Here is a 25,299-nt window from a genome sequence, read left to right on the forward strand (position 1 = left end):
TCTCCAAACTAAACTACGGCAAAGCCAGGAGTGGCTCCTGCCTTTGCCGTAAGATTCAATATTGGCAGCATGTGTCAACCAATATGGGTTTTTAAGGCCGATACCGATACTGATATACTGATACCAATTACTGAACAATTAAAGAAAATAAAATGTTTTTCTGTTTTACTGTGGTCAGAAGGATCCTCCATCATATGAGAGGTGGACGACACTGACTGGCTGATATCCGATATTTAAAGGTTTAATGTCACCATGTTGGTGACTTTGAATTCAATTTGTGTTGTTGCAACTCACCTTAAAAGTGCAATAAATTCACTAAAAACATCTTCATTTTCATGCAAATGTACTGCTTTGCTGTATTTTGCTGTGGGTGTATCCTTTCCATTCACAATCGAGCGTTGATTGACAGCTGACAGCTAACAGCTGAGCTGACAGCCAATGATACACTCAAGGTGACTACGCATGTGAAATGTAAACAGCGTTGAACAGACGCTAGCGTATGAGACGCCATGAAAGCTAACATTACCTGTGAATAAAAAGTGGTGGCTTCTTGCAGATAGTTGGTTGTTTGAACTGACTAAATGAATGACATCATGTGTCAACCAGGCAAACTCAGTGAATCCATGTGTTGAGTCAAATTCAGAATGCAGTCCACTGCAGAGGGACGCTGAATCTAAACAGAACAGTTTACTTGCCAATGAAATATAAAAGCTCAGTTTAAATGTTCCTCTTGGGCTTTGTGCAGGTTCACACCCTGGTGTGTGAGAACGTGGTGCGTTTGCTGGGATTAGGAAAAATAAACGACGGTATTTAACGTAATTTTTGGCGTAAAATCATAAGGGGGGCGTCCATTTGAAACAAGTATTTAAAGAAGTCAGGAGCAGCAGCTACTTGTGTTTGTTTGTGTGTGTGTGTGCGTTGTTTGGGGGGAAGAGAGGGTGGGTGGGGGGTGGAAGCTACGAGCTCTCCATGAAATGTCACGCCACCTTTTGAATGTCAAGGGCAAATTGTGCACATAAGTCCATTCCATTCGCCCGTAAGAAAAAGAAGGTGCTGAGGATTTAAAAAACACAACGGCGAAAAGCATCACTGCCCAATATTGAAGAGGAAAGCGGCGCTTAATCTTCGAGGCTTAAATTAGGAATCTCGCTCGTACAAAAAAATTGCTCTTTGTCCGAGTCTCTGTGCAATAAAGGCAAAACCTTCATTAGTCTGCCCGTAATCCTGTTTCAGTGCAGCGGTCGGGGTGGAGGGGCTGCCGCAGATAACAATATTGTGGAGAATTATTCGAAATTTAAGCCCGGTTGTTAAATCAGTTGTAGCTGAATCTTCCTCTCCCTTCTCAACTGACCTGAATTCAGTGTTTGTGTGTGTGTGTGTGTGTGTGCGTCTGCGTGTGTGTGATGTGATGTGGTTTTCCCCAGCCGATATGAAGGCAGAAGCTGAATTTCCTATATAGTTAATGAAATCATGACAGACTAAGGCACGCGCTCCAGATACATCTACCAAAATAAATAGCGCAGCCGAAAGAAAAAAAAAAAGTTGACACTTAATATCATCATTTTACATTTGTTTTGCGGCTGTGAACATTTCCAATTATTTCATGTTTCTCCTCGTTCCTGTCCTCTGGCGTGTGAAATGCGTCGTGCGGACATTTACATGAAATGTGCGAGACGTTTACAGAGTGTTAGGAAAATAGAGCAAATGAAATAAAGAGAGAGAAAGAGAGAGAGAGAGAGGGAGTGCTGCTGTTTGCCAGACACTTTTGGGTTTTCGCTTTTAAGTTTCAATTTGTCACTTCCTGTGTGGAGAAGATTCCCCGCTAGAGTCCGTCCCCGACAGCAGAAGTGTTGTTCTTTTCCTTTTCTTTCCTTTCCTTCACTTTACTTTACATTCCTTTCCTTTCCTTACCCTTCCTTCACTTTCCTTTCCTTTTCCTTTACATTCATTTCCTGTCCTTTCTTTTCCTTTACTTTCCTTTCCTTTACATTATTTTCCTTTCATCTCCTTTCCTTTCCTTCACTTTAATTTCATTCATTTCCTTCATTTTACTTTACATGCCTTTCCTTTCCTTTCCTTTCCTTACCTTTCCTTCACTTTCCTTTTCCCTTTCCTTTACATTCCTTTCCTATACTTCCTTTTCCTTTACTTTCCTTTCCTTTACATTATTTTCCTTTCATCTCCTTTCCTTTCCTTTCCTTCACTTTACTTTCATTCATTTCCTTCACTTTACTTTACATGCCTTTCCTTTCATCTCCTTTCCTTTCCTTCACTTTACTTTCATTCATTTCCTTCACTTTACTTTACATGCCTTTCCTTTCCTTTCCTTTCCTTCACTTTCCTTCACTTTCCTTTTCCTTTACATTCCTTTCCTGTCCTTCCTTTTCCTTTACTTTCCTTTACATTATGTTCCTTTCATCTCCTTTCTTTCCCTTTCCTTTACATTCCTTTCCTTTATTTTCCTTTACATTCCTTCCCTTCACTTTAGTTTCATTCCTTTCCTTCACTTTACTTTGTATTCCTTTACTTTACATTCCTTTCCTTTACATTCCTTTCCTTTCTTTCCCTTTACTTTACATTCCTTTCCTGTCCTTTCCTTTACATTCTTTTCCTTTCCTTTCCTTTCCTTGACATTCCATTCATTTCCTTTCCTTTGTTTTCCTTTACATTCCTTTCCTGTCCTTTCTTTTCCTTTCCTTTACATTATTTTCCTTTCTTTTCTTTTCCTTTCCTTTACATTCCTTTCCTTGTCTTTCCTTTCCTGTCCTTTCCTTTACATTCTTTTCCTTTCCTTTCCTTTCCTTGACATTCCATTCATTTCCTTTCCTTTGTTTTCCTTTACATTCCTTTCCTGTCCTTTCTTTTCCTTTCCTTTACATTATTTTCCTTTCTTTTCTTTTCCTTTCCTTTACATTCCTTTCCTTGTCTTTCCTTTCCTTTTTTCCCATTTATTTCCCTTTACTTTACATTCCTTTCCTGTCCTTTACATTCCTTTCCTTTACATTCTTTTCCTTTCCTGTCCTGTCCTTTCCTTTCCTTTCCTTTCTTTTCCTTTAATCGCATTGCATTACTTTCCTTTCGTTTCCTTTTCTTTCCTTTACTCTCCTTTCCTTTCCTTTCCTTTCCTTCCCTTCCCGCCCCTTAATAACACTCAGTAGCTGCTGGCTGCGTTGGGGTTGGCTGGCGGCAAGGAGGAGGAGGAGGGTTCTTCTCCTTTCTCCGAGTGCTCCACATGAATGATGTATGATTTACAAGCCTTGCCATTTAGTAATTGTAGCCTAATAGGGCCCTTGAATGGCATGATGAAGTAGGGACCTGCTGCTCCCCTACCTGCTGTTTTAAACAGTAATGCTCCGGTTAATATGCCAAGCACAGCACTGCCAGGCAGCAATGCAAAGGCCTTGAGCTGAGTACATCACCCAGCACTCATCCCGTGTGTGTGTGTGTGTGTGTGTAAATGTAATATGTGTGTTTGTGTCTCCTGTAGATTTTCATTAGACACTTGTGTGGATCAGAAGTCAAACACGTGTGAAATCACTGTCACACGAAATCCCTCTCACTCCAATTCTGGAGTGTTTCTTGTTTTTACTTGTATTAAAAATTCACACCTTTTACATTTTATATTCTAGGCATTTCACTGATGCTCCTCAGCTGGTGTACTCGCTGTGGAAAAGGACACTGACTGTCTGCTATTGGTCTGAAAATATCACATGGTTGGTTCTGTTGCCTTGTGGGAAAGCTCCTCCATTTCCTTTTTCTGGTTGATTGCCTTTGTTTACATCTACGCAATTTCTGAAATTTCCAGTTTCCCTAGGTTCCGGTCGCTTCTTTAATCTTCATGCTTCAAGCTTCACTCATACATCCCCCACTGGCAGGTAGTGTAAGCAAACACTGGTTGGATTTTGGGCAAGTTCCCCTTTGTTGGAAGTGTACTGCCACTTTTACCCAGAGCGACTTAAAAAACTGACCTTAGGGGTTGATGAAGTTTTATGACGCTGCGGTCCATGAAACCCAAATTAATACCATTGTCTAATTCCGAAAGTGGCTTCCAACTGAAAATAATAATTATTTTAATAATCCTTGAAAAGCGAACTTTTTGCTGATGCACAGTTTCCATCCAACAGCAGCGATTTGATACCCAAACCTTGTCATCTGGCTAAAAACAAAACACTTAGATACAGATACGATTCCACAGATGGTCCATGATTAGATTAATGGCAATTTCAGCCTCAATGGCAGAGAAAGTCTTTGCGTTGCTTTTAAGGTCAGTAATTGATTTAACCTCGGAAGTATGCAGACGGCTTCTGTTCAAATTTTCAATGGTTAACTTAATAGATCTGTCTGGATGGCATTTACATTGGATCACAGCGTGTAGGATCACTGTTGAAGGAAAAACAAGCTCTTTGAGGATGGGTGGAATTCAACGGCGGATAACTTTTTCCAACCAAGTTTGGTTTGAGCTTGGAGGGAAAAGACATGACATGCTTTCTTAAAGTACTATATTTCATGTCTAAAAAATAGTTTTTACTTAATATCTTGGTTTGTTTGTTTGGTCTGCATGGTTGGCTTGGTTTGGTTTAAATTGGGTTTAGCTTGGGTTTGGTTGAGTTTGGTACAGTATGGTGTGGTTAAGCTCTGCTGACTTCCAAAGTAGCCAGTTCTAACAGTATAAACAGAGTGTATTACTTTCCACAATATAGTAATAAAGAGTTTTGCTGGCATCTGTGCTTTAATTGACCTCAATTGCGTACCAATCATCTTTCATCTCTAAGATATTCTGATCTACAACCAGTTATACTTCAAAAGTCTCTGTGTTCGTGGGTTATTCGTTAAGATCCTCTCACCCTAGGACTGGGTGATATGGCCAAAAATATAATCACAATATTTGTTTTGCGATGCTGGAGTTCAACCTACGCAGGATATCAATAATAATCACAAAAGACATTTAATAATGCTCCATTTAAAGATTGAAGAGTATTCTGCTTAGGAGTACACCCTGAAGAAACAAACGTTTTTATTATTGGAGAATTTATTGTAAACATTTCACAGTGCCAATATGACTTTACATTCAAATTGCATCTACAAGTCAATACAAGCCAACCTATACCATAAGCTCCATATATTAGGCAACAAAAATAGGCATGTAAGTAAAACAAAGGGAGGAAATTGATTGCTAGTGTGACTCCTGCTACTTCTCACCTCAGTTTTAAACATCTCTCTCATGTTTGTTGGCGAGAATACTGAAGACAAAACAAACTTTAAGGCACTCAGAGAATGAAAACTGACAACAGCTGAACAATTCAACAACTTGTTCTTACACACAAAGATATTATTCCTATCACATATCCTATCAAATTGTAAGTGAAGTTGATCTCTTGACCCTGCAAACATACCCATAGGATTTGGAATGAAGTCTCTACCCTCGTTAGTTTTATAGCTATGGCTAAAAAACAACAATCATCTAATGGCAGAAATCTCAGATCAATTGTTCCTTGGCTCAAGGCCGATCTGTCCACCAAATTTAATGGGAATCCATTCTAATCCTAAATTTTTGAGATATCCTGCTAGCAGACAGCCAGACCATGTAACTAACAGGGGCGATTGCACAACCTCGGTGATATAAATCAACATGTTGTCGATCTTAAACTAGTTGATTGATCTTAAACTAGCTGTTTGCACCGCAGCATTGCCAATTTTCTGTCTCTCTTAAGCCATTTCACACCATTGTTTGATGCGTAGGTTGAACTCCAGCATCGCAGGCAGTGGAAGGACCGCTAACAGGTTAGCTAGTGTTCAATGGACGACTGAGGCTAGCCTGCTACCGGTAACTCAGACTTTGCGTGTGCTGTGTGGGACGGTACCTTTTCATTTGATGGAAGAGGTTGGCAGTGTTTCCTGTTGTCGACATATTTTGCGTAGAATGTTGCTCTGTGGTTTATCTGACTTGTACAATAGAGGTTGCGTGACGCTAGTCCATCTTCGTGTTCACTGTCACTGTAGCTTTCCTTCTCTGGTCTGTTCATTTTTACATCTTGCTAATCTGGATCCACTTATCACCACTTATTATATTATCTTCTCTGGTAACTCAACTCTTCTCTGGTATTTTTGCCATCTGACTGGCTGTTGGTATTACGTTTTTAGCGCAATTGGCTGTTTGTGTTGCAAGGTTCTGCGTAGATTGAGAAAAATATTATCGCAAATAAATCCCCAAAGAATATCATCTTTACATTGGCAAATTTTAGAACTATCGAGATTGTTTTATCATCCAGCTTTATCTCAACCCCCACAAGGGTTCAACCAATTGTTGAACCAGTTTTTGAAGTTTGATACTACTGATATTTTTGGACTGAGGCTCAACATCTTTAACCATTTTGACCATTTTCATGCCAAAACACTTGGAGAAATTCCAAGCATTCAGTGTTTCCTCCAGAATTGTATTCTTGTCAGGGTGGAAAAGCCTCTGAAACAGCATTTAGACCATCATGGGACACTAAAACTCTCCACTGAAACCCATGATAACAATAATGACAGTGATAATAAACTATATTCATGCATACTTGTGTAGAATCTGATCATAATGCCACATTACAATCAATTCAGGTTAAGGTCTTCCCATAGACAACCACTGTAGTATTGATCAATTCTACAATAGATATTGAATCAATCAAACTGCATCATATTCATCATATCAGAGGTGGACGAGACCAGATCTGACTTTTAATAAAAAGCCAATATCGGCCCCATATATCGGCAAACCGATGTATCTGTCTAACCCTACCTCCCACTGTGGCGCCTCCCACAGTCGTCGTTGTCGCCCCCCCCCCCCCAGAGCAGGTGAGAGTGCTATCAGGGCTAGCTGGCCGAGGCGCTAAGCTATCCATTCTGTCTGACTGCCTCTTGCCAAGCCTCGTTTTTATCTCCAACCCCCCTCCCAAGCCCCCAGACGTGATAAACGAGAGGAGCGAAGGATGAAAAGATGGAGGAGGGGATGAGTGTGTGTGGCTCCAGAACTTGCTCTGCCAGCTTTTACCCACCTGCCTAGATAAGAGAGGCACTGTAAATTAACACGCGATAGGGGGGCTGAGAGAGCGGGGGTGTGGGTGGTGGGGGGGCTGGGGGTGGGGGGTGTAAGTGTGGTTGTACACGCTCACTCACACTGTCTTCCTTATTCACACACACACACACACTCTCTCTCTCTTTGCTTTGCCGCAGGTATCACAGATAAAGATGTGTCATTGATGAATGGGATTTTATTTCCCATCAACCTTTGCTGCGTGGGAAATGGAAAGCACATCCCGGCCCTAAATCATCTGATGAATAATGATAACGCTGGGTAGCAGTTTCATTTCTTTGCACTATTTGTCTGCAAACGGCTGTATGCAAACTGTTTGTTTCTATCAGCGCCTGTAGTGTGTTTTCGCAAGGCTTTTTACGTTGGAGCTAAAAATGCACAGAGCTTCCTTGGATCGCGGTGCAGATGTTTAACCTTGCGGTTGCACCTTGTTTTAATCACACCAGAGGGCAGGGAGCTCCTAATTCAACCACTACTAGTACAGCCATGTACACTGAAAGATAGTACAGCATTTGAACTTGATAGGTCTATAGAATGAGCCTATCCTGTGTCATCGATAGATGACACAGGATAGGCTCGATGATTAGAATATATAAATTATAGGATAGGCTAGATGATTATAATATAATGTGTAATAAAATGGAAAGTACTGCAAAGTACTGCTGGATTGAGCTTTGGCATTGGCCACATAGTGTATTAACAATAGAGCGAAAATCCGCAAATTAATGTGTTATACAAATTCAAGGTTTTCAAGGTCCTGAGTGTAATGAAAGGATCTTCAACTCTTGTGCTCATCTCTATCAGTTCACTGTTGCGTCTGACCCATTGAACCAAATGTTAAGTGTATACTGAGTGTTGCTGGAGATGCAATTCAGAGTTCCATCCTCCTCCACAGACAGATATCCACAATACAGTAAATGCATATTCCTTCTTTGCAAACTGAGCCATGCCCATTGTTCGTGCCGCTCGCTTCCTTGACCCTTTCAGGCAATCATTCTGACAAGTGCAAGTTCCAAGACAAACAGTATCTGCGTCAATGTGCTCAGCAAAAACACTGTAACTCATTTAGACTAGTAAAGTGACACCATAAAGTTTTATTTGGCATATATTGTTGATGAACCAAAACCCCCTCAGCGAGCTGGCACTCACTGGGTTTTTACAATATCACATGGCCGTGCAACACATAGCCATTCATTAAATTACCTCAAATTACAACAGTGAAGCCATGTTATGGGAGGCGGCCCCTGCAGGCTGTAAATAGAGGTAAACAGAGTTAGGGAATGAGCTGGCATGTGGAATACACTGGTATTTTGTCACCATGACAGCTAAAAGTGACACGTTTCACACACCTATAGCTGCAGGCTATGAAACTTCATGGTGCAATAGTTGATTTATTGTTTCAGTTCACTGTTCAGCATTGCATAAATTATCAAAACAACTGTGTGGTAAATGGTTAAACATTTGAAATATAAAGTTGCACCTACAGTTGCTAATGTTCCATGCTAACTAGCTAGCTAACGTCACCAAATATCATTGACATAATTAGCTGTTGCATGGGGAACACTATTTTATGTTGAGAAATGAAAATCTAGTGGGGGTCCATGTTTGCCTCCTTTTTTTCTGAGCTAGACCTGGAACTCGCAGAGGTTGTCATGACGACCTAGCAGCTGTGAATTTCTTCCATCTATGAATGGAACACGGCAAAAGATACCTTGTCTTTTTGGATGGCTACAATACAATGATGTAGCCTATATATAAATATGATAAAGACTTTTATGTCGATAAGGCAAAACATACTCAAGCATTGTATAATAAAGCACATTGTTGTATAAGCAGTGCTATAAGCATGTTTGCTAATGGTTCAGTTGCTAATGTTAACTTGCTAACAAGTAGCCTAACGTTACTGTATTCTCCATAGATAAGATGAAGGCAGCTGATCAACTAGGGAGCCAGACAGCTGAGATTACATTCAAATGAACTGATGATTAATTAGGTCTAGCCTATGTTATGGCCACAGATGCACTGTGGGACTGTAGGGAAACTGTACTTTTTCTTTGCATTGTGTCGTAAAGAAACAGTACAGTGTCTGCCTGGAAATGGCTAGTACGTACACCAGCATGTACAGCTGGATAAGTCAGTATTAAAGCTCTGTTCAGACTGCCTATGGACACAAGGAGCTGCTCAGTAGTTATACAGTAGCTACTGCAGGCTCGCTAGTACGCACTCCGTCACATGTCTGTCACCTATCGCTCGCTCTAAGCTACACATGCTTCACTCTGTATACCAAGATCGGTATGGGGTTTCACAGTGTGTGTGCGTGCGTTTGTGTGCGCGCCTTCACGCTGTGTATTTGTGAATGGAAACCTTGTAGGCATAGCGTGTATGCAGGAGCGGGCCAGTGTGCATTTGTATATGAAAGGAAAGGTGTGTCAGCAACGTGCAATCGGCTGTCTGGATGAGTGGCATAACACATCAGTGAAAGGAATGAAAGAATATTAAATGGATTAAGCCTGGAGGACTATGGTGTTACACTGATAGTGAGACAGAGTGAATGAACAAAGAGAAGAATTCATTCCCTTCCCTGTAGCACACAGCAAAAGTAAATAAATCAGTGTAACTGGATGTTTCAGCCTGTACAAAATGATATTATGGTGATCGGGGTTGTTTTTCTGTGCTGTTGATCTTATTAGTAATGGTATCTTGGAGTTTTCTTGTCTTATTGTTATATCCAGCCTTTCTCCCTCATGCTCTTTTTGCTTTCCTCATTTATTGCCTTTTCCGTCTCTCTCTCACCGACTCTCATTCTCTCTCTCTCTCTCGTTCTCTCCCTCTCTCTCTCAGCCAGCTACATTCCATTAAACCTTCAAAGATAACTGATGACTGCCAGACTGCGCTCCCTTTTTTTATTTATTTCTCTTTTATTTATGATTGGCCTTCCCTCTGGATAGGGAACGCATGCCATTCCTAACATAATGTTACATTTCCCAGTGCCTGTCCTCAATGACACCAAAAAACACAGCCATTCTTTAAAAGCCCAATGCTACCTAGAGGGCAAATAGATGCTGTCCCAGTTCCCGAGCCTGTTCCATACCATTTTTAATAATCTGGTTGCAGATATGGGCACCCCCACCACCCTTTTGTTTTTTTGTGTGTTTTTTTGGGCTAAAAGCAATATTTTCGCCCCCCTGCTTTTATGAAAAAGTAACACTCGTGAAATTGAAAAAGCCACAGCTGACTCTCAGGGCCATTTCTCACGTAATGCATTTCAATTGGGTTTTTAAGATAGATTGCGAGAGGTCGCAGCACGCTCTAAACATATCTCATAACCTAGATTGTACACCCTGTCCCTGCATCTCCGATCTGTTTTGTAAGGCCATTGTGGAGAGGGAGATGAAAGGCAGTGTATATTGCATCAGTGGCCACTGATGCTACATAGTATGACCTTCTTTGATGGACGCCCTTTCTCCAGTGCTGAGAGGGGCCAGGGAATTTGAAACCCCACAGCGTGGCTCAGATTGAGAGAGACTGCATCAAAACATCTTCTTGATGTCCTCTCTCTCTCTCTCTCTCTCTCTCTCTCTCTCTCTCTCAGCAAGGACGTGCACTCCATGCAGTGCATCCTGTTGTCTGTTTTCACACAAAGCCTCGCTATGTCGCTCAGATCCGCCAGTCCCCGGGGGTGGATCACAGACCCTTCGTGCCCAGTCTCAGAGCACCTCAGTGGGGGCATGGCAGCGCTGCCAACCTCCACAACACCTCTTGCTTTAGATTTCCATCTCGAGGCAGTAGAAGTCTCCCGGGAGACACTTGAAGGTGGATGGAAAGAATGGAGGGAAGAGGCTTCAGAGTGTTCTGTCAGGACACATGTTTCTGAAACGTCATGTGGTTGGTAACAGAGGAGCACCGCGGATGACATAGCCTGCGGGCGGAGGTCTAATTGTGTCAAGACACAGAGCCTCAGAAACGGTCAGAAGAAATGCCTTTTATGTTACTCTTATCTCTTGAGTACTGAGCCCATGAAATACTTTTTTCAATTCAGTGGGTGATTTATTGGCATCACATTCCATCCATGTTTAAAGCAGAGGGTGACAAAATGAATCACATTCACTGTAGAATAATAACAATCAGATAACCTGACAGAGTCGGTATGTACAGTGTTATTTTTTATTCAGTATTACAGTCTATTTCCCTTATTGTTTGACAACAATCAACACATTTTGCAGCTAAAATTGCACACTGACTGTTCTCACCACATAAATCAGGGACTTTCTGAACACTGGAGAGATTGGGATATGGTTTACTTATTTTGTCAAAGCAAGTCACTCTTATTTTATATATATCTTACAGTGTTGTAAGAAGTGAGATTTGACCTGTTTCCATGGCCAGCTTGTGTCCACTGAGTCTATGATTTTCTGTCATTCAGTGTTCAGAGTCTCAGTCTGTATCTCTGTCTCTATGGTTGTACTCTCGTGGTCTGCCCGCTGCTGTGTGTGTGTGTGTGTGTGTGTGTGTGTGTGTGTGTGTTTGTGCATGTTGGTGTGTCTAAGGCATTGCATGTATGTCCGTACCTGTAATAATTTACTATTTGAATTTCTGTAATATTATTACAGATACTAATGAAAAATGAAGTTGTCACTTTTGTTATCACCCCCTCTACATATCAGATTGAAGTTGAATTATCCAAAAATGATATCCCACCACCATCCGCTGATTAATTTCATCACAATTAGCTTAGTTAGAAATGGCAGTAAAATGTACTTTCTCTGGGTGGAAGTATTCACACTGCTTTGATTTTATCCAGTAAAAGGACGACACTCTTTGGTTTCCTTATCATTCACAGGAGACGAGACTGACTTATCCTGAGTAGTGTATCTGAGTAATGTAACAAATTACTATTAATAAGTAAAATAAACTAATATGGAAGTAGATTTTTCGTCCTGTGAGGTGAATATCCGCCGATTCCCCATGCTTTACTAGGATGTACATGACGAGAAGGGATAGATGTTAAATCTTGAAGAATGGCCTCCCAGGGTTTTGTCTATCCATTTCTCCTTCCTTTCCGCCCTCTTGTTGATAATTGACTTAAGTGTTGAGATGGATAAATTGGCTGTGTCAGAGAAAGATGGGAGGAGTCTTCTGTCTTAAAGCAAACATCCACCCTAAAACAGAATTCCACATCTGACAAATCCGGACACCCTTGGCCAAATCCAGACACCATCAGGCAAATGTGGACACACACACACACACACACACACACTCCTTGATATGAAATTTCATATTTAACCTGAAATCACATCAAAGAGTCTGTGTCTGGATTTGGCCACTGTTTTGTTAGATGACATTATAGTCTTTGTTCTCTGGATTCCAGCTTTAGGAGAGAGTTCACATTGACACATAATGGGATCATCTAATATCATAGGCATATATCTAATTTCTGTTTTAAGGTGGGTTTTTCCTTTAACTTCCCTCGTCCTCCCCTCCCTCAGAAACGACTGAGAGTATCTATAATAATGATGCATTAAGATGTCAGTTGTACAGGTTGCCTGATTCATCACTGCAACCTGTTAATGTAGAGAGTCTGTCTCCTGTGCTTACCTTCCCAGATATTAATGCTGCATTGTGTACATTGCACTAGATCACATCGGTGTGTGTGTGTGTGTGTGTGTCTGTGTGTGTGTGTGTGTGTGTGTGTGTGTGTGTGTGTATGTTTGTGAAATTGTGTGTCAGAATGTATGGATGTTGTGTGTTTATAAGTGTGTGCACTCTTGACTGTAAAGAGGCATGGGAGTATGCCTGTGTGTGCATGTGTGTGTGTGTGTGAGTGTGTTTGTGAACATGTAAGAATGAGCAAAATGTGTGACAGAGGACAAGTCCAAGGTGTTATATTTATTGCGGGAATACATAAAAAGTTATGACATCTTCTAATGTATTTGAACTTTGGCGTTTGGCCTTTGGGGAATCTCCTTATATACTGTCTGCCTTCCCCTTCTTTCTGCTGTTGTCCCTCCCCTCTTTTTACATCCATTCCCTCACTGGGGTAGACACTAAACACGGGGGTCATAGCAACACAGGAAGGGCTCTAATTGGTTCTAATGAGCCAGGCTGGGTCACTTCCTTTCCCGGGTTGTTGTTTTTTTTAAATGTGTTTGAAAGGCTCAGCGATTGTTTGGTCCTGCGGGATGTCGTGCTCTCAGCGCCGCAGACATGACTGGAGTGTTCCCATGCACTATAGGAGGGAGGAGATATTTTTAACTAAGGCCTTGACCCGACCATCAGCCTTCCTCCAGCATTGATTACAGGTTGCAGCTCGGTCTCCGGCAGGCCGAACTGGCCGGGCAACACTTTTTGTCCTGATGTGAAGATGTAAAGGTACAAAAGTGGACCCCTGCTCGCCTCAGGAGCGACAGGGGGTTCCCCTCTCCTCTCAAAAGTGTTTTTTCCGCGCAGAAATAACTAAGTTGTTTGGGGTTGAGATGCCTCGCCTCCAGGCTTGACAGTGTTTCTACCTCCCACTCATGCTTCTGAACTCCAGGAAGGGAAAGGTGCTGTTACAGACGCCCTAAGGCTGATAGCTGAAAGCGAGGCAGGCTTCCTCCTCTTCCTCTCTCTCTCTCTATTCCTCCCAGTATACCATGTACCTCACTATTCAATCTCTTTGTCCCTCTCTTTGTCTCCCTCTCTCGCTCACTCCATCAGTACAAATTATAGGTCTTCCTGCCTCCTGTTATTGATAAGGGTTTTTCAATATCCTAGTATATCATAGGAATCACAAGGTGGTGAGAGAAGAGAGACGGAGCGCTCAAATATTTGACAGACTTATTATCGTGCCAGTGGGGAATATTGATATGCAAGGGAGTCGGTTCAAAGACATTCCAAAGACAAACACAGTTTAAAGAAGTGAATCCCACAGTTACCACATGACATAGTCCACCACAGCATGAGTCAGTAATGGGCCTAAGCCATATAAACGTCTACCTGTGGTTGAATTAATGAGCAGTGGAGCCTAGCAGTAGAAGATTATTACACTTTTGTTGACACATTTATCCAGAGCAACTTATGACAAGGTGCAAACAGTAGAATAACTCATTCAGTATTTCACCATTGCCCAAAGTAGCCGAGTAATGCAAAGGTGGGATGGGACAATGCAGTTTTTACAATGAGAAAATGGATTGATAATGATCATTTTTAATACTTTAGAACCGTCATTATTTTTTGTCTATCAAATTTTATTTGCAAGACATTCGCAAATCGAGACTTGATGGAAAAGTAAAGTATAGAGGTTTATATTAGGCTTTCATTATGCCTATTATTTGCAGGGTTGTCAGATACATACAGGCACCCACAAGCACACACACACACACACACACACACACACTGGCCCAAAGCTGGCTGGTTGCTCCCTTAACCCGAAGCCTCTGCATATTTGTACAGAGTTTGAATTCATTCATAAATGTCTACACCAGTGTGCCCTCACTATATTTCCGTTGTTTGCATTATCATTGTCTATTTGTGAATCATGTGTGCAGTTGCGCGTGCATGGGTGTGTGTGTGTTTGTGCTTTGTATGTGCGCCCTTGCATGTATGTGACTGCATGTCTCCTGACAATATGAATGTGTAACAGCTGTACCAAGTGCAGAAGACATCCACCTACCTATCTATCCATCTATTCATCCATCCATCTATCCAGCCATCCATCCATCTACACATACATACAATACACACATACATACATTTTTTTTAGCACTACCCATGTCCACGGTTTTTGTGTGTGTGTGCATGTGTGTAACTTTTCGTTATACAATTGTTAAAGAAATTATTGTCTATTTCTTTGCATAGTACCAGCTTTAACAGATTCCTTTGATTAATATTGTGACTCTTAAACAGCTTCTTTGAGTAGATATACAGTATGTAGGAGTCACCTATTGACATGCTTGGCTTTATCCCTTAATCCTGTCCATCTGTGCACATACATGAGCAGTGGGAAGTCCAGTTATGAGAGCCAAACACCTGAGTCAAACTGACCAGTGTTGTCGATGAAATATCATGGGTTGCCATTTTGTAGCAAGCATGAAATGGGAGTAGCTTATTTTTTGGACACCACTGATGTGTCCACCATCAGCCAGTCATGTCACAATGCTTCTAGTTGTCACTGTTGGGTGAAATCCTTGTATCTCCAAAATGTAAACTTTTCAAGAACCTAGAAAAATAGCCTTGGTTTTAGCTTGACCACTGTGTATTTTTGAGTTTATCCAAAGGGTTCCAGAAGCCCAACGGTCATAGAATTTTCTCAACCCATATAGAACCATGTAATCCTTCAAGATAAAACATGAAAATCACCAAAATTGGAATTACGAGGTTCTCACATGACATCAGCATTATGTTCCATCTATGCTGCAGCACCATTGGCACTGCAGCTAGCAATCGCTAAGCAGATATTGACCAATGGACAGCGGTGCAGTGTTGTGGTTACCTGTGGTCTGAATACACTGCCTGTGTTGAAGTCTGGCAGATGCTCTTGCATTTTTGTTTGCATGCTGGAAGCTTCTCTCTCCTGAATAAATATGGAGAGAGTACTGCAGTGGGCCAAATGCTAAATGAGCGGTGACACACATAGCTTTCTGTTGGCAGGGTGAAGGCTCGGGGCAGGCCGCAATGCAACGTAATCTGCGAACGTAATATTTGCAGCACACTATCTCAACTGAGTATCTGAAGAGAGCATGGGGGTTAAAGCGTGAGTGAGTTAGGGAGGGAACAAACAATGAATGAATGGGCAAATGCTTTTGTATGTGCATGTGCACTTTTGCATATGTGACAGTATACCTATGCATGCTTGCGTACATACATGCATCACACCGACAGGTTTCCTACACGGTGAATTGGCTGGTGGACAATGCAGCCAACATGGATCTACAGTTTGTTTTGGATCACTTGGAGACCACAGGCTGCATACCATAAACAGCCACAGTGTTAAGAATTAAGGAATTTCTTTTTCAAGAGAGACATAGCCTAGGAAGCAGCATCATGACAAGCATAAAAGTTGTAGACAAGTCACATACAACGATATAGATAATTCTGCCAGTTGTTCTCAGCTCTTCATTCAGCACTGGAACTGCTCTATTGCAAACTCCCAGCTTAATACTGAACCCCACAATCTGCTGGTGGATCTCAGACTTAGTTGGAGATGGAAGTTCTCCACCTGAAAAACCTACATGTGTTCTTCTCACTATTCTACTCTCAGTATATGACTGTGCCTCCAGCCACCAGCCAGCTGTCCATCAAAGTGCCCAAGTTTGCAGATGACACCACCCTAGTGGCTCTTATTAGTTTACTTACTGAGTACCGAAGGAAACCACCAGCTCATCTATGCCTTGGAAATCAATGAACCCAGCTGTGCCGTTCCCAAGGGACCACCATCACCAACACCCTCATGAGCATCTCCTGCTTAATCAGTGTGGCCCAGTAAATCATGTTCTTCCTGCATCAGCTGAGGAAGCTCAATTTCTCGCATCTAGTTCTGGTACAATTTTATACATTAGTAATCAAAAGAATCCTCACATCACCTCACATGCATTACTGTCTGATGCAGCTCCGCCTCCTCCTGTACCAACAACAAGCTCCAACATTTTATATGCACTACTGAGTGGGTCATTGGCTGTCAGCTGCCCTCCATAAACTGTGCAACACCAGCCAGAAGTGAAGAAAAGGGCAAGACAAATTACCACCAACCAGGGAAATCAGGGAAAGTCAACTTTTCCACCAACTCATTCTTCTGCTGTTGACCACTGGGAGCTGCCCAGTACAACCACAGTCTTCCAGTGTTGGCCACTGAGCAGATCCACTGGAGCTGTTTGGGGTTCAGTGCCTTGTTCAACGGCACATAGACTGTATTTGTTGAGAGAAGGGAGAGAGTGCTATTCATTCAATGTCCACAACCATATTTTCCCAGCTGGTTAGGGGATTCAAACCAGCGACCTTCCAGTTGCACGCCTTCAAGCTACTGTGATCCCCATAATAGTATTGATGTTATGGGTCCATTAAGACCAAGACCACCCATTACGTCAACAGCTTGTTCCCAAGAGCTGTCACCCTACTTAACGAGCCCTGCAAACCCCCAAGCTCCATTACAGCCATCAGCCATGAAGGGAATGCTTCCTTTGAAATCAATGAAAGTTTCTCCACTGCTGTATTATGTCACCATTGCGTTGGGTCCAATGGAAGCATCAAAGCCCAAAAATCGCAGAGATTCAATTCTCGATGGCTGATGCGCATAATAATGAGAAAGAAAGTTGACATTGGTTGTTTTCTGGTGTATTGGTTCATGTAAAGAATCATAAATGGCAATCCACACAGACTATGATGTTAAATAAAAAAAAAAGTCCTATACATTTTTCAAACTGACAGATAACTGCAACCTGCTATAATAGTATCTGGCTGCAGTTTGTGGCTGTATTGTAGTGTGTCTCAGCTCAGCTTTTTTTGTGCACATAGTGGAAAAAAACCAAAGCCATACATCTGCATATTGATGAATTTAGTCCAGACACTTTTCCCCCTCTGCTCTTCTTTCAAAATATAAGTGTTCTGTGGAGCAGCTAGAGCGACGCAGTGACACCACGCTGGCGGCAACGTACCATGACATGTTTAGTGGGATTTAGACGTTCTCTGGACTCCTCCTCACCATCCAATTGAACTTTACTGCTGTCACATTTATTACCATGATATTTAGTGCCACCAAAGCCGTTTTCTCACAGTCTTACACAACTACAATCTATGCACAATCTTGTGTACTTCAGACCTTGCACACTATTCAGAAACTTTTCAGCCACAGAAATTTAGATACATCTATGCTCATAATGTCATGCATCTCTTTCTATTCAGTATAAACTCCTCATGGTACACTGGAGAAATGCAGTACTGGTCACTTATGACAAATGGTGCTTCCCTCTACTGTTGCAACTACACAGTATGCCAGGGGCTTCCAAACTTTTTCATGCCCGGGACCCAAATAGATCCCACAGAACCCCATTTGATAAGAATTAGTCCAGGGACCCATATGGGAAGATTTGTATTGCTGTTCATTTAATATTGAATTGTAGAACTGTCTACACTTTACATGGTGAGACAGTAGTGGTGACAGTGAAAAATTATCTAATTGGGATATTTACCAGTAAATTAAATTATAGTGAGAGGAAACTATTGGGGAACCATTTAAACCTCATCAAGGACATCATTTTAGTCCCTGGACCCCACTTTGAAGTCCACTTCTCTATGTGACACTGCTTTAACACTCACAGCTATAGAAGACTGACTGTTACAATGTTACCTAGAGTGACAGGCAGTCTATTGTCCACATTATGTCTTGCTCTGTCCCTTTTCACTGTATGTGAGACCCCGTTAATCTTGTTAATGTGTTGTGTGCATGCTGTAAGTTGTCAATATGTATCAGTATCATCAGGGCAAATTCCTTTTCTGTTTATTGTGCTTTTGAAGTGATTCTGACTGTCGGGCTGCTACATCGATGCTGCGTTCAGAGGCACATTCCCCCGCCTTGCTTTCATTAACAATAGTCTGGGAGGATGTATCGTTCCAATTGAGCCATCTCTGCTCGAAATTCACCAAACAGCCTCTATATCAGGCTGCTTGACAACTGTTTACTCCACAAATAGATCAAAAAGCGATGCACGCGGCTTTCTGTGCAAGGATTAGCAAGCCGTAGAAAATGCTACTGGAGTAATATTGACAATGTTGATCTTGGCAAATAAAAAGCCCCAAAATGGCTTTTGGCAGGCGAGAGTGTGTTCCCCAGCACTACAAAATTCTGCTGGAGCTATTATGCAAACACACGTGAATATGTACACACACACAGACAGACAGACACACACACAAACATATATTGGTAATACATACTGTGCACACACTCTCGCTATGAGTATCACCATGACAACCAATAGTCCCTGACTGTTTGACCAATTTGCTGTGTGTATGTGTTTGATCTTGTTCTTTTTGAATGAGTAATAGAAATACACAGTCCAACCAAGTCCAACATTTGAGTCCCAGTCTCACATCACTCCTCCCATTACATTAACAGTGGATAAGCAATGGACAGCAGATTTTTTTTTTGCTGAGTCATTCCATGAACAAATTAAGCCCAAAGCTGTTATTTCCAGATGTTGCCAATTTATTTAGGCTGCATTACTTTAAGAAAACCTCAGAGAAAAACTAGAATGGAGAATTTCTTCCACTGCAGATGTGGGGTAGTTTTATTAGGGCAGAATCTTATTAAAACCGTGTCATATTTCTCCACGCTAAAAGGATCTGGTGCTAGTCGTGGAGTATTTGAATTGACCGTGTCTGTAGGCAGGACTGTAGAATTCTAAAGCAACTAAATTGGACAATATGGGGCAGTAAATAGGACATGGGAAATCTCGTTCATGTCTCAATGACAAGTGAGAATGTGCATGAGGAGATTCTAACCTAATGTAAGGCTGGGGACACACTAGAGAATTAACTGTCCGATTCACACCAGATTCATTCATCCCCACAATTGGGATGGGATGAGGGGAATCCCCATCGGAGGCTCGGTTGGGACCGATGGACCACAGAGATTATCTGGTAGTGTGAGAGGTTTACAGACTCAAACTTAACAGACTGATCTGAACCACCATTTTGGATATTTACGTCCCGTCATCTGCGGGGTCCTGAACAAGTCCTGGGTTAAATAGCAAATCCAATAACGTTAATTCAATACGTAGCAAGATATCTCAAAAAGTAACAAACGGATTTGGCTGAAATTTGGTGGACAGATAGACCTTGGTCCATGGATCAGTTGAATAGAATTTGGTGGTGATCCGGATCTGGAATTTCCACCTTTAGATGATTTCCGTTTTTTTGCCATAACTATTATGCTGCATTCAAGTGCTGGTGGGAAAGTCTGACATTTGGGATTTACAAGTCAAACCTAGAAGAAAAACATAAACAATAAAAGCTATAAATCAATAACAGTAGAATGTAAACAATTGTGGATTTATATAAACATATGAATAGACTGTATGGGTGGGAAGTATGGGAAAGAGTATGGATAACTAACATGTATGGATTTACTTACAGTTGCCACTTACAGATGTTACTAACAATATCGATCTCTCACTTAAATATAAGTATGTATAAACAGAAATTCAAAAAATGAACATGAAAAATACTATCATCATGTATACAGTATGAAACAGTGGAACCATTATGAAAAGTATCAGTAGATCCAGTATGTTACAATGAGAGGGATATGGGAGTCTGAAGGAAGCAGATATATAATAACCAATGAAAGCTGAATTTACAGTGAGGTGTGCTGTTGTGATTGGTGTCAAATTAGAGACTAGAGATGATGACGTCAGCAGCAGGATAATTTCAGTTATTTTGTGTGTGATTTCCCCGTCCTGCGTAATCGTCTAGTGTGTGTATACGTACAACTGAGAGACAAAAAAATCAGTGTGTGTCTATGTGTGTGATGCACAATCGTTATCCTAATCGTGTCCTTAGCCTAACTCTGTGTTTCTCTCTCTAACAGATGCAGATTTACATGTACAACTCAGATGACTTCGACAGCCTCAGTGCAGCTATCAGGGAGAAGAGGATCATTGCAGCCATGGCTGTGTTTTTTCAGGTGGGAGCATTTCTTCAAGTCAAGTGTGTGTGTGTGTGTGTGTGTGTGTGTGTGTGTGTGTGTGTGTGTGTGTATGTGTGTGTGTGTGTGTGTGTGTATTGTTGTACTCCTACTTATGAGTGCCAAATGTCCTCAAAAGAACAGAAAGGTCCTCATTTTAGAGGAAAATCACCCCAAAATAAAAATTCTGTCATTATCTACTCACTCGCATGTCAGTGGAAACTGCATTGAAGTTTGTACAACCACCAAACACACAGAGAGTGAGCTGCTGCAGTTCCATCTCAGCCTTCTCCCAAGCAATTCCCAGCAAATATTTTGACGTTGAATAGAGGTTGATAGGACAGCCTGCACCAACACTGAAAACCGCTGTATATACAGAGTTGAGACAACGCCTGCAGTCGTCCTAAAGCTGCACTGTGTTGTGAAATTGGGACCTAAATATTTTTCAATTTCAGTTCAAAACAATTTCCTTCAGAAGAGTATTAGGGCCACATGTGAAAAATACACATGTGGCCCTAATGTGAGATTAAAGTCAGAATTCTGAGAAAAAAATCAGAATTCTGAGAAAAAAGTGAGAATTCTGACTTTAATCTCAGAACTCAAATACATTTTACACATGTGGCCCTAATCCTCTTCCGTATTTTCAAGTAGTTATAATTTGTTTTAATATTAATTTTTACCATATCATCATTCTATTTAAAAACATTTGGTTTGCCATCCATCAAATGCTTTTTCAGTTCATAACATTTTTGTCAAAAGAAATAAGGAAATGGATGGCTGGCCAGTTTCAAACAAGATCAGCCCATTTCCTCATATTGGTTTCCACACTATACTTCTAGAAGAAGTTACCACTTTCTCTACAAAGAATATTGCTGTATAACAAGTTAAATCTGGGCTTGTTGAACTCTCAGTGCAATGGTTTGGCTACACGAGCTGTTTAGAGAAATTTGATGAAACTCTAAACAACCAGACCCCATTCACTTCAATTGTTTGTCAGAAGGCTGAGATGGAACCACAGTAGCTAACTCACTGTGTGTTTCAATGGAGTTTCGACTGACACGAGGTGAGTAGATAATGACTGATTTTGAATTTGGGGCGAACTTCCTTCAAGGCTAAAAGTAGGACTAGGGCTGATTATCAAAACTAAGAACGCCAAGTCGATACTTGTGTCCTCCTGGAGAACGTTCTTTCCAAGTTGTCTTGGAGAGAACGATCTTCTCATCAAAGTCAGCACAAAGAAGCTTCCTGACAGTTTGAGATGGACTCTGTGCTTCACATCACGTGCTGATTAATTAAGACACACAGCTGTTAATTTTCCCACCTGTTAACCGGCTCTGTACTGTAGACTACAGCGCTGCTGTAGTCGCAATGAATCTTGGGGCTTTCCATTCGTTCTCGTCAGTCAAGTCTCCATCCGATGCATCCTCGATATTTTGAGGTCGGCGAGGAAACTTCCAGCTTTTCTATCCATCCTCCGTCCTGTCATTCTTTTGTTTTGGAATCGTGCTTCTGCGGTTAGGTATTACGTAAAACGTGTCATGGAAGACACAAGAACGCACAAGAAGGCATATTGGTAGTCAGCCTAGGTTTACGTTAGTGTAAAGGCTTACACTTAGAGAATGAATGTAGTCAATGTCTACACCCAGACGCTTGTGTGTGCATCATCATCTACCTACATTGGGTCAACCTCTCTCTTGCTCTCCTCGCCTTGCTTTTTATGCTCTTGGTTCTCAGAAGCTGAAAAGGTGATTTTCAGTGTTGGGTTCTCGGTGATGGTGCGTGGGCGTCCGGTATAAACCTGTAGATCAAGATCAAAGTCCAGCCGCCAATAAAAGCCCCTCCCTCCCTTCCTCTGCCCCATTGAGCTGAGCAGTGGGCGGACTGGGATCATTGTCAGCTCTATCACTCTCAATTGGCAGGATTAAAAGTTCATTTGAGGCCATCGATTACCTAAGTGGGCTTTTACTTGGACCATTACCCCTCCGTTAATATTCCCTTCTCTCGTTTTTATTTTTTCTCTCTCTCTCTCTCCCATTCCCTTTCGCTCTCTATGCCGCTCTCTCTCTCCCTCGCTCTCTCAGTCTCTCTATTTGCGTCTTATGTGCACACGCGCACACAAACATATGCCGAGATACAGTGGCACGCACTTGCAAACATTTACATAGCCGTATAGTCGGTGAAAGTCCAAATTGGCCAATTTCTTGTGCCAGCTGAATCTCAATGAGACTCTCTCTCTCTCTCTCTCTCTCTCTCTCTCTCTCTCTCTCTGTGTGTCTCTCTCTCTAAAGTTACTATTCTAACACTCAAATGCCTAAGATGAGCACACATCATTTACGCATTTAACATGTTGTGTTAGTTGGCAATACATTTATATGTATACTGCTGTAAATTCACATCACTTTATTGATATCCCTCTCATTGTTACACACTGCATACATAATGATACTTCTAATGGTTCCACTGATTTCATCCTGCGCTATGTATGAATTTCTTTCCAAAGCCTTTGCCTTTCCATCAAGGCAAAGGGCAGCTATATAAGAATCTAAAATATAATAGTTTTGATTTGTTTAACACTTTTTTGGTCACTGCATAATTGCATTTGTGTTATTTCATAGTTTTGATGTCTTTACTATTATTCTAAAATGTGGAAAATAGTCAAAATATAGAACAATGTGGTGTGTCCAAACTTTTGACTGGTAGTGTATTGATATATTTATATTTTTATATGTCAGATTGCTTTGCCTCAATATACCCTACTGCTTATTTGCACACCATAGTAATACTTTAATCTATACTTTTTTCGTGGATGGGAGATGAATAGGCAAATATCAAAATCCCTTACCTAAGAGTGTTTTTTTTTTTTGTTTTTTTTTATAAACGACCACCATGATGAAATAACAGAATAAGCTTGCTTTATTTTGAACGGCAGCCAGAGCCGCTACCTTTACTGGGAAAGTTAATCCAGCCAGCCTGCATATATCACAACCTCTCTCTCTCTCTCTCTCTCTTTCTCTCTCCTTCCCTAGTCTTTACATTTTTCTTATTACTCATTCTCTATCCATCCTTTTAGCTCTCTTTTACCCCCCCCCCCCCCCCCCCCGATTTATGATATGGCAGTATGCGTACATTTCCATTGAATCTGATGATATTGTGCGGTTGCAGGCCTCAAAGATTGATTTGAACCCGTGCCCTCAATAACTTGACGCTTGCAAATGGATCTCGAGAGGTTCTGCTTATGTGTTTGTTCCTATGCAAATAGGAGCTTGTGTGGGTGCCTGCCTCAGAACTGCATTTTTCTTTATTCATCTAGCTGCCACTCGCTTTCCTGCCCCTCTCAAACACTTCGGTTTGTCTTTAATAACCTGGAGAAGAGAGGCTCAAACTGTGTGTGTGTGTGTGTGTGTGTGTGTGCGTGTGTGTGTGTGTGTGTGTGCGTGTGTGTGTGTGTGTGTGTGTGTGTGTGTGAGAGGCATGCGTGTAGATGAAGTGTGAGTTTGTGTGTTTCTTTGTGCGTCTCAGGTCCTCACAGCCAATAGTTTTTGCTTTGTAAGTTAAAATGCAGATTGTATGATGTAGTAGTACAGTGCAAATTCAGGTACAAACACACACACACACACGTACACAGATCTCCAAACTGCTCGTCAGGGAACCTGTGTGTGTGAGTGTGTGTGTGTGTGTGCGAACGCACCTGTGTGCGCACGTGTGTGTGTAAATGAAGTGTGTATTGGTGTGTTGCAGTTTCATCACTCCAATAGTTTTTACTTTGTGAGTTAGAATGCAGATTGTAAGCAAGTGTGTGTGCGTGTGCATGTGTGTGCACACGCGTGTAAGTGAAGTGTGTGTTTGTGTGTTGCAGTTTCATCACTTGAATAGTTTTTGCTTTGTGAGTTAAAATGTAGATTGTGAGCCATGTTTCTGTGTGTGTGTGTGTGTGTGTGAGACCTCCTCCTGGAATGACGTGCTTAAATCTCTCCTCCCAGCTGTCAGGATGCACAATACAATAGCAGCATCCCACACAACAGCCCAGCTAGTAGACACAATTAGGAGCTGTGTGTGTGTGTGTGTGTGTGTGTGTGTGTGTGTGCGTGTGCATGTGTATGCATGTTGCAGCAGTTTGACTGAAACGCCTGGGATACCAGTCTATATCTATTATGACCAAGTGACAAAGAAGAATAAGATCAAACCCTAATAATAACTAGAAGGCACTTGTTAGAGCGCAAGCCTCCACCAATGCTGAATAATTCTCCACCTTGCACGGCAACAGCCTCCGTAACAGTTCATGTTTGTTTAACGTTTGTCTCCCGGGTTTGATTTTCTGACAAAATCGCATGTTTAGCAACCAACTTGGAAGTCCTGCATGTCAGACTTTCCCACCAGCAATTGAACGCAGCATAATAGCTATGGCTGAAAAACTATAATCATGTCATGGTGGAAATCCCAAATCTGGATCACCACCAAAGCCTAATCACCTGACCTTTGGGCCAAGGGCTAACTGTCCATCAGATGTCAGTCAAATCCAATGTTAACTTTTTGAGATATCTTAGTGACAGACAGACAGACAGACAGACAATGA

At 41.6% G+C, this 25,299-nt stretch overlaps 1 protein-coding gene across 1 annotated transcript in view; it reads left to right on the forward strand.

Moving 5' to 3' along the window:
* Positions 1 to 25,299, forward strand: part of LOC139923744 (receptor-type tyrosine-protein phosphatase gamma) — a 316,355-nt gene that overhangs the window by 195,239 nt on the left and 95,817 nt on the right. The window contains exon 7 of the mRNA XM_071914574.2: positions 20,631 to 20,726. Coding sequence (XP_071770675.2) covers positions 20,631 to 20,726 — 96 coding nt within the window. The remainder of the gene's footprint in view (positions 1 to 20,630; positions 20,727 to 25,299) is intronic.

Source organism: Centroberyx gerrardi, chromosome 5 (assembly GCF_048128805.1).
Source record: "Centroberyx gerrardi isolate f3 chromosome 5, fCenGer3.hap1.cur.20231027, whole genome shotgun sequence".
NCBI classification, from domain to species: Eukaryota; Metazoa; Chordata; class Actinopteri; order Beryciformes; family Berycidae; genus Centroberyx; species Centroberyx gerrardi.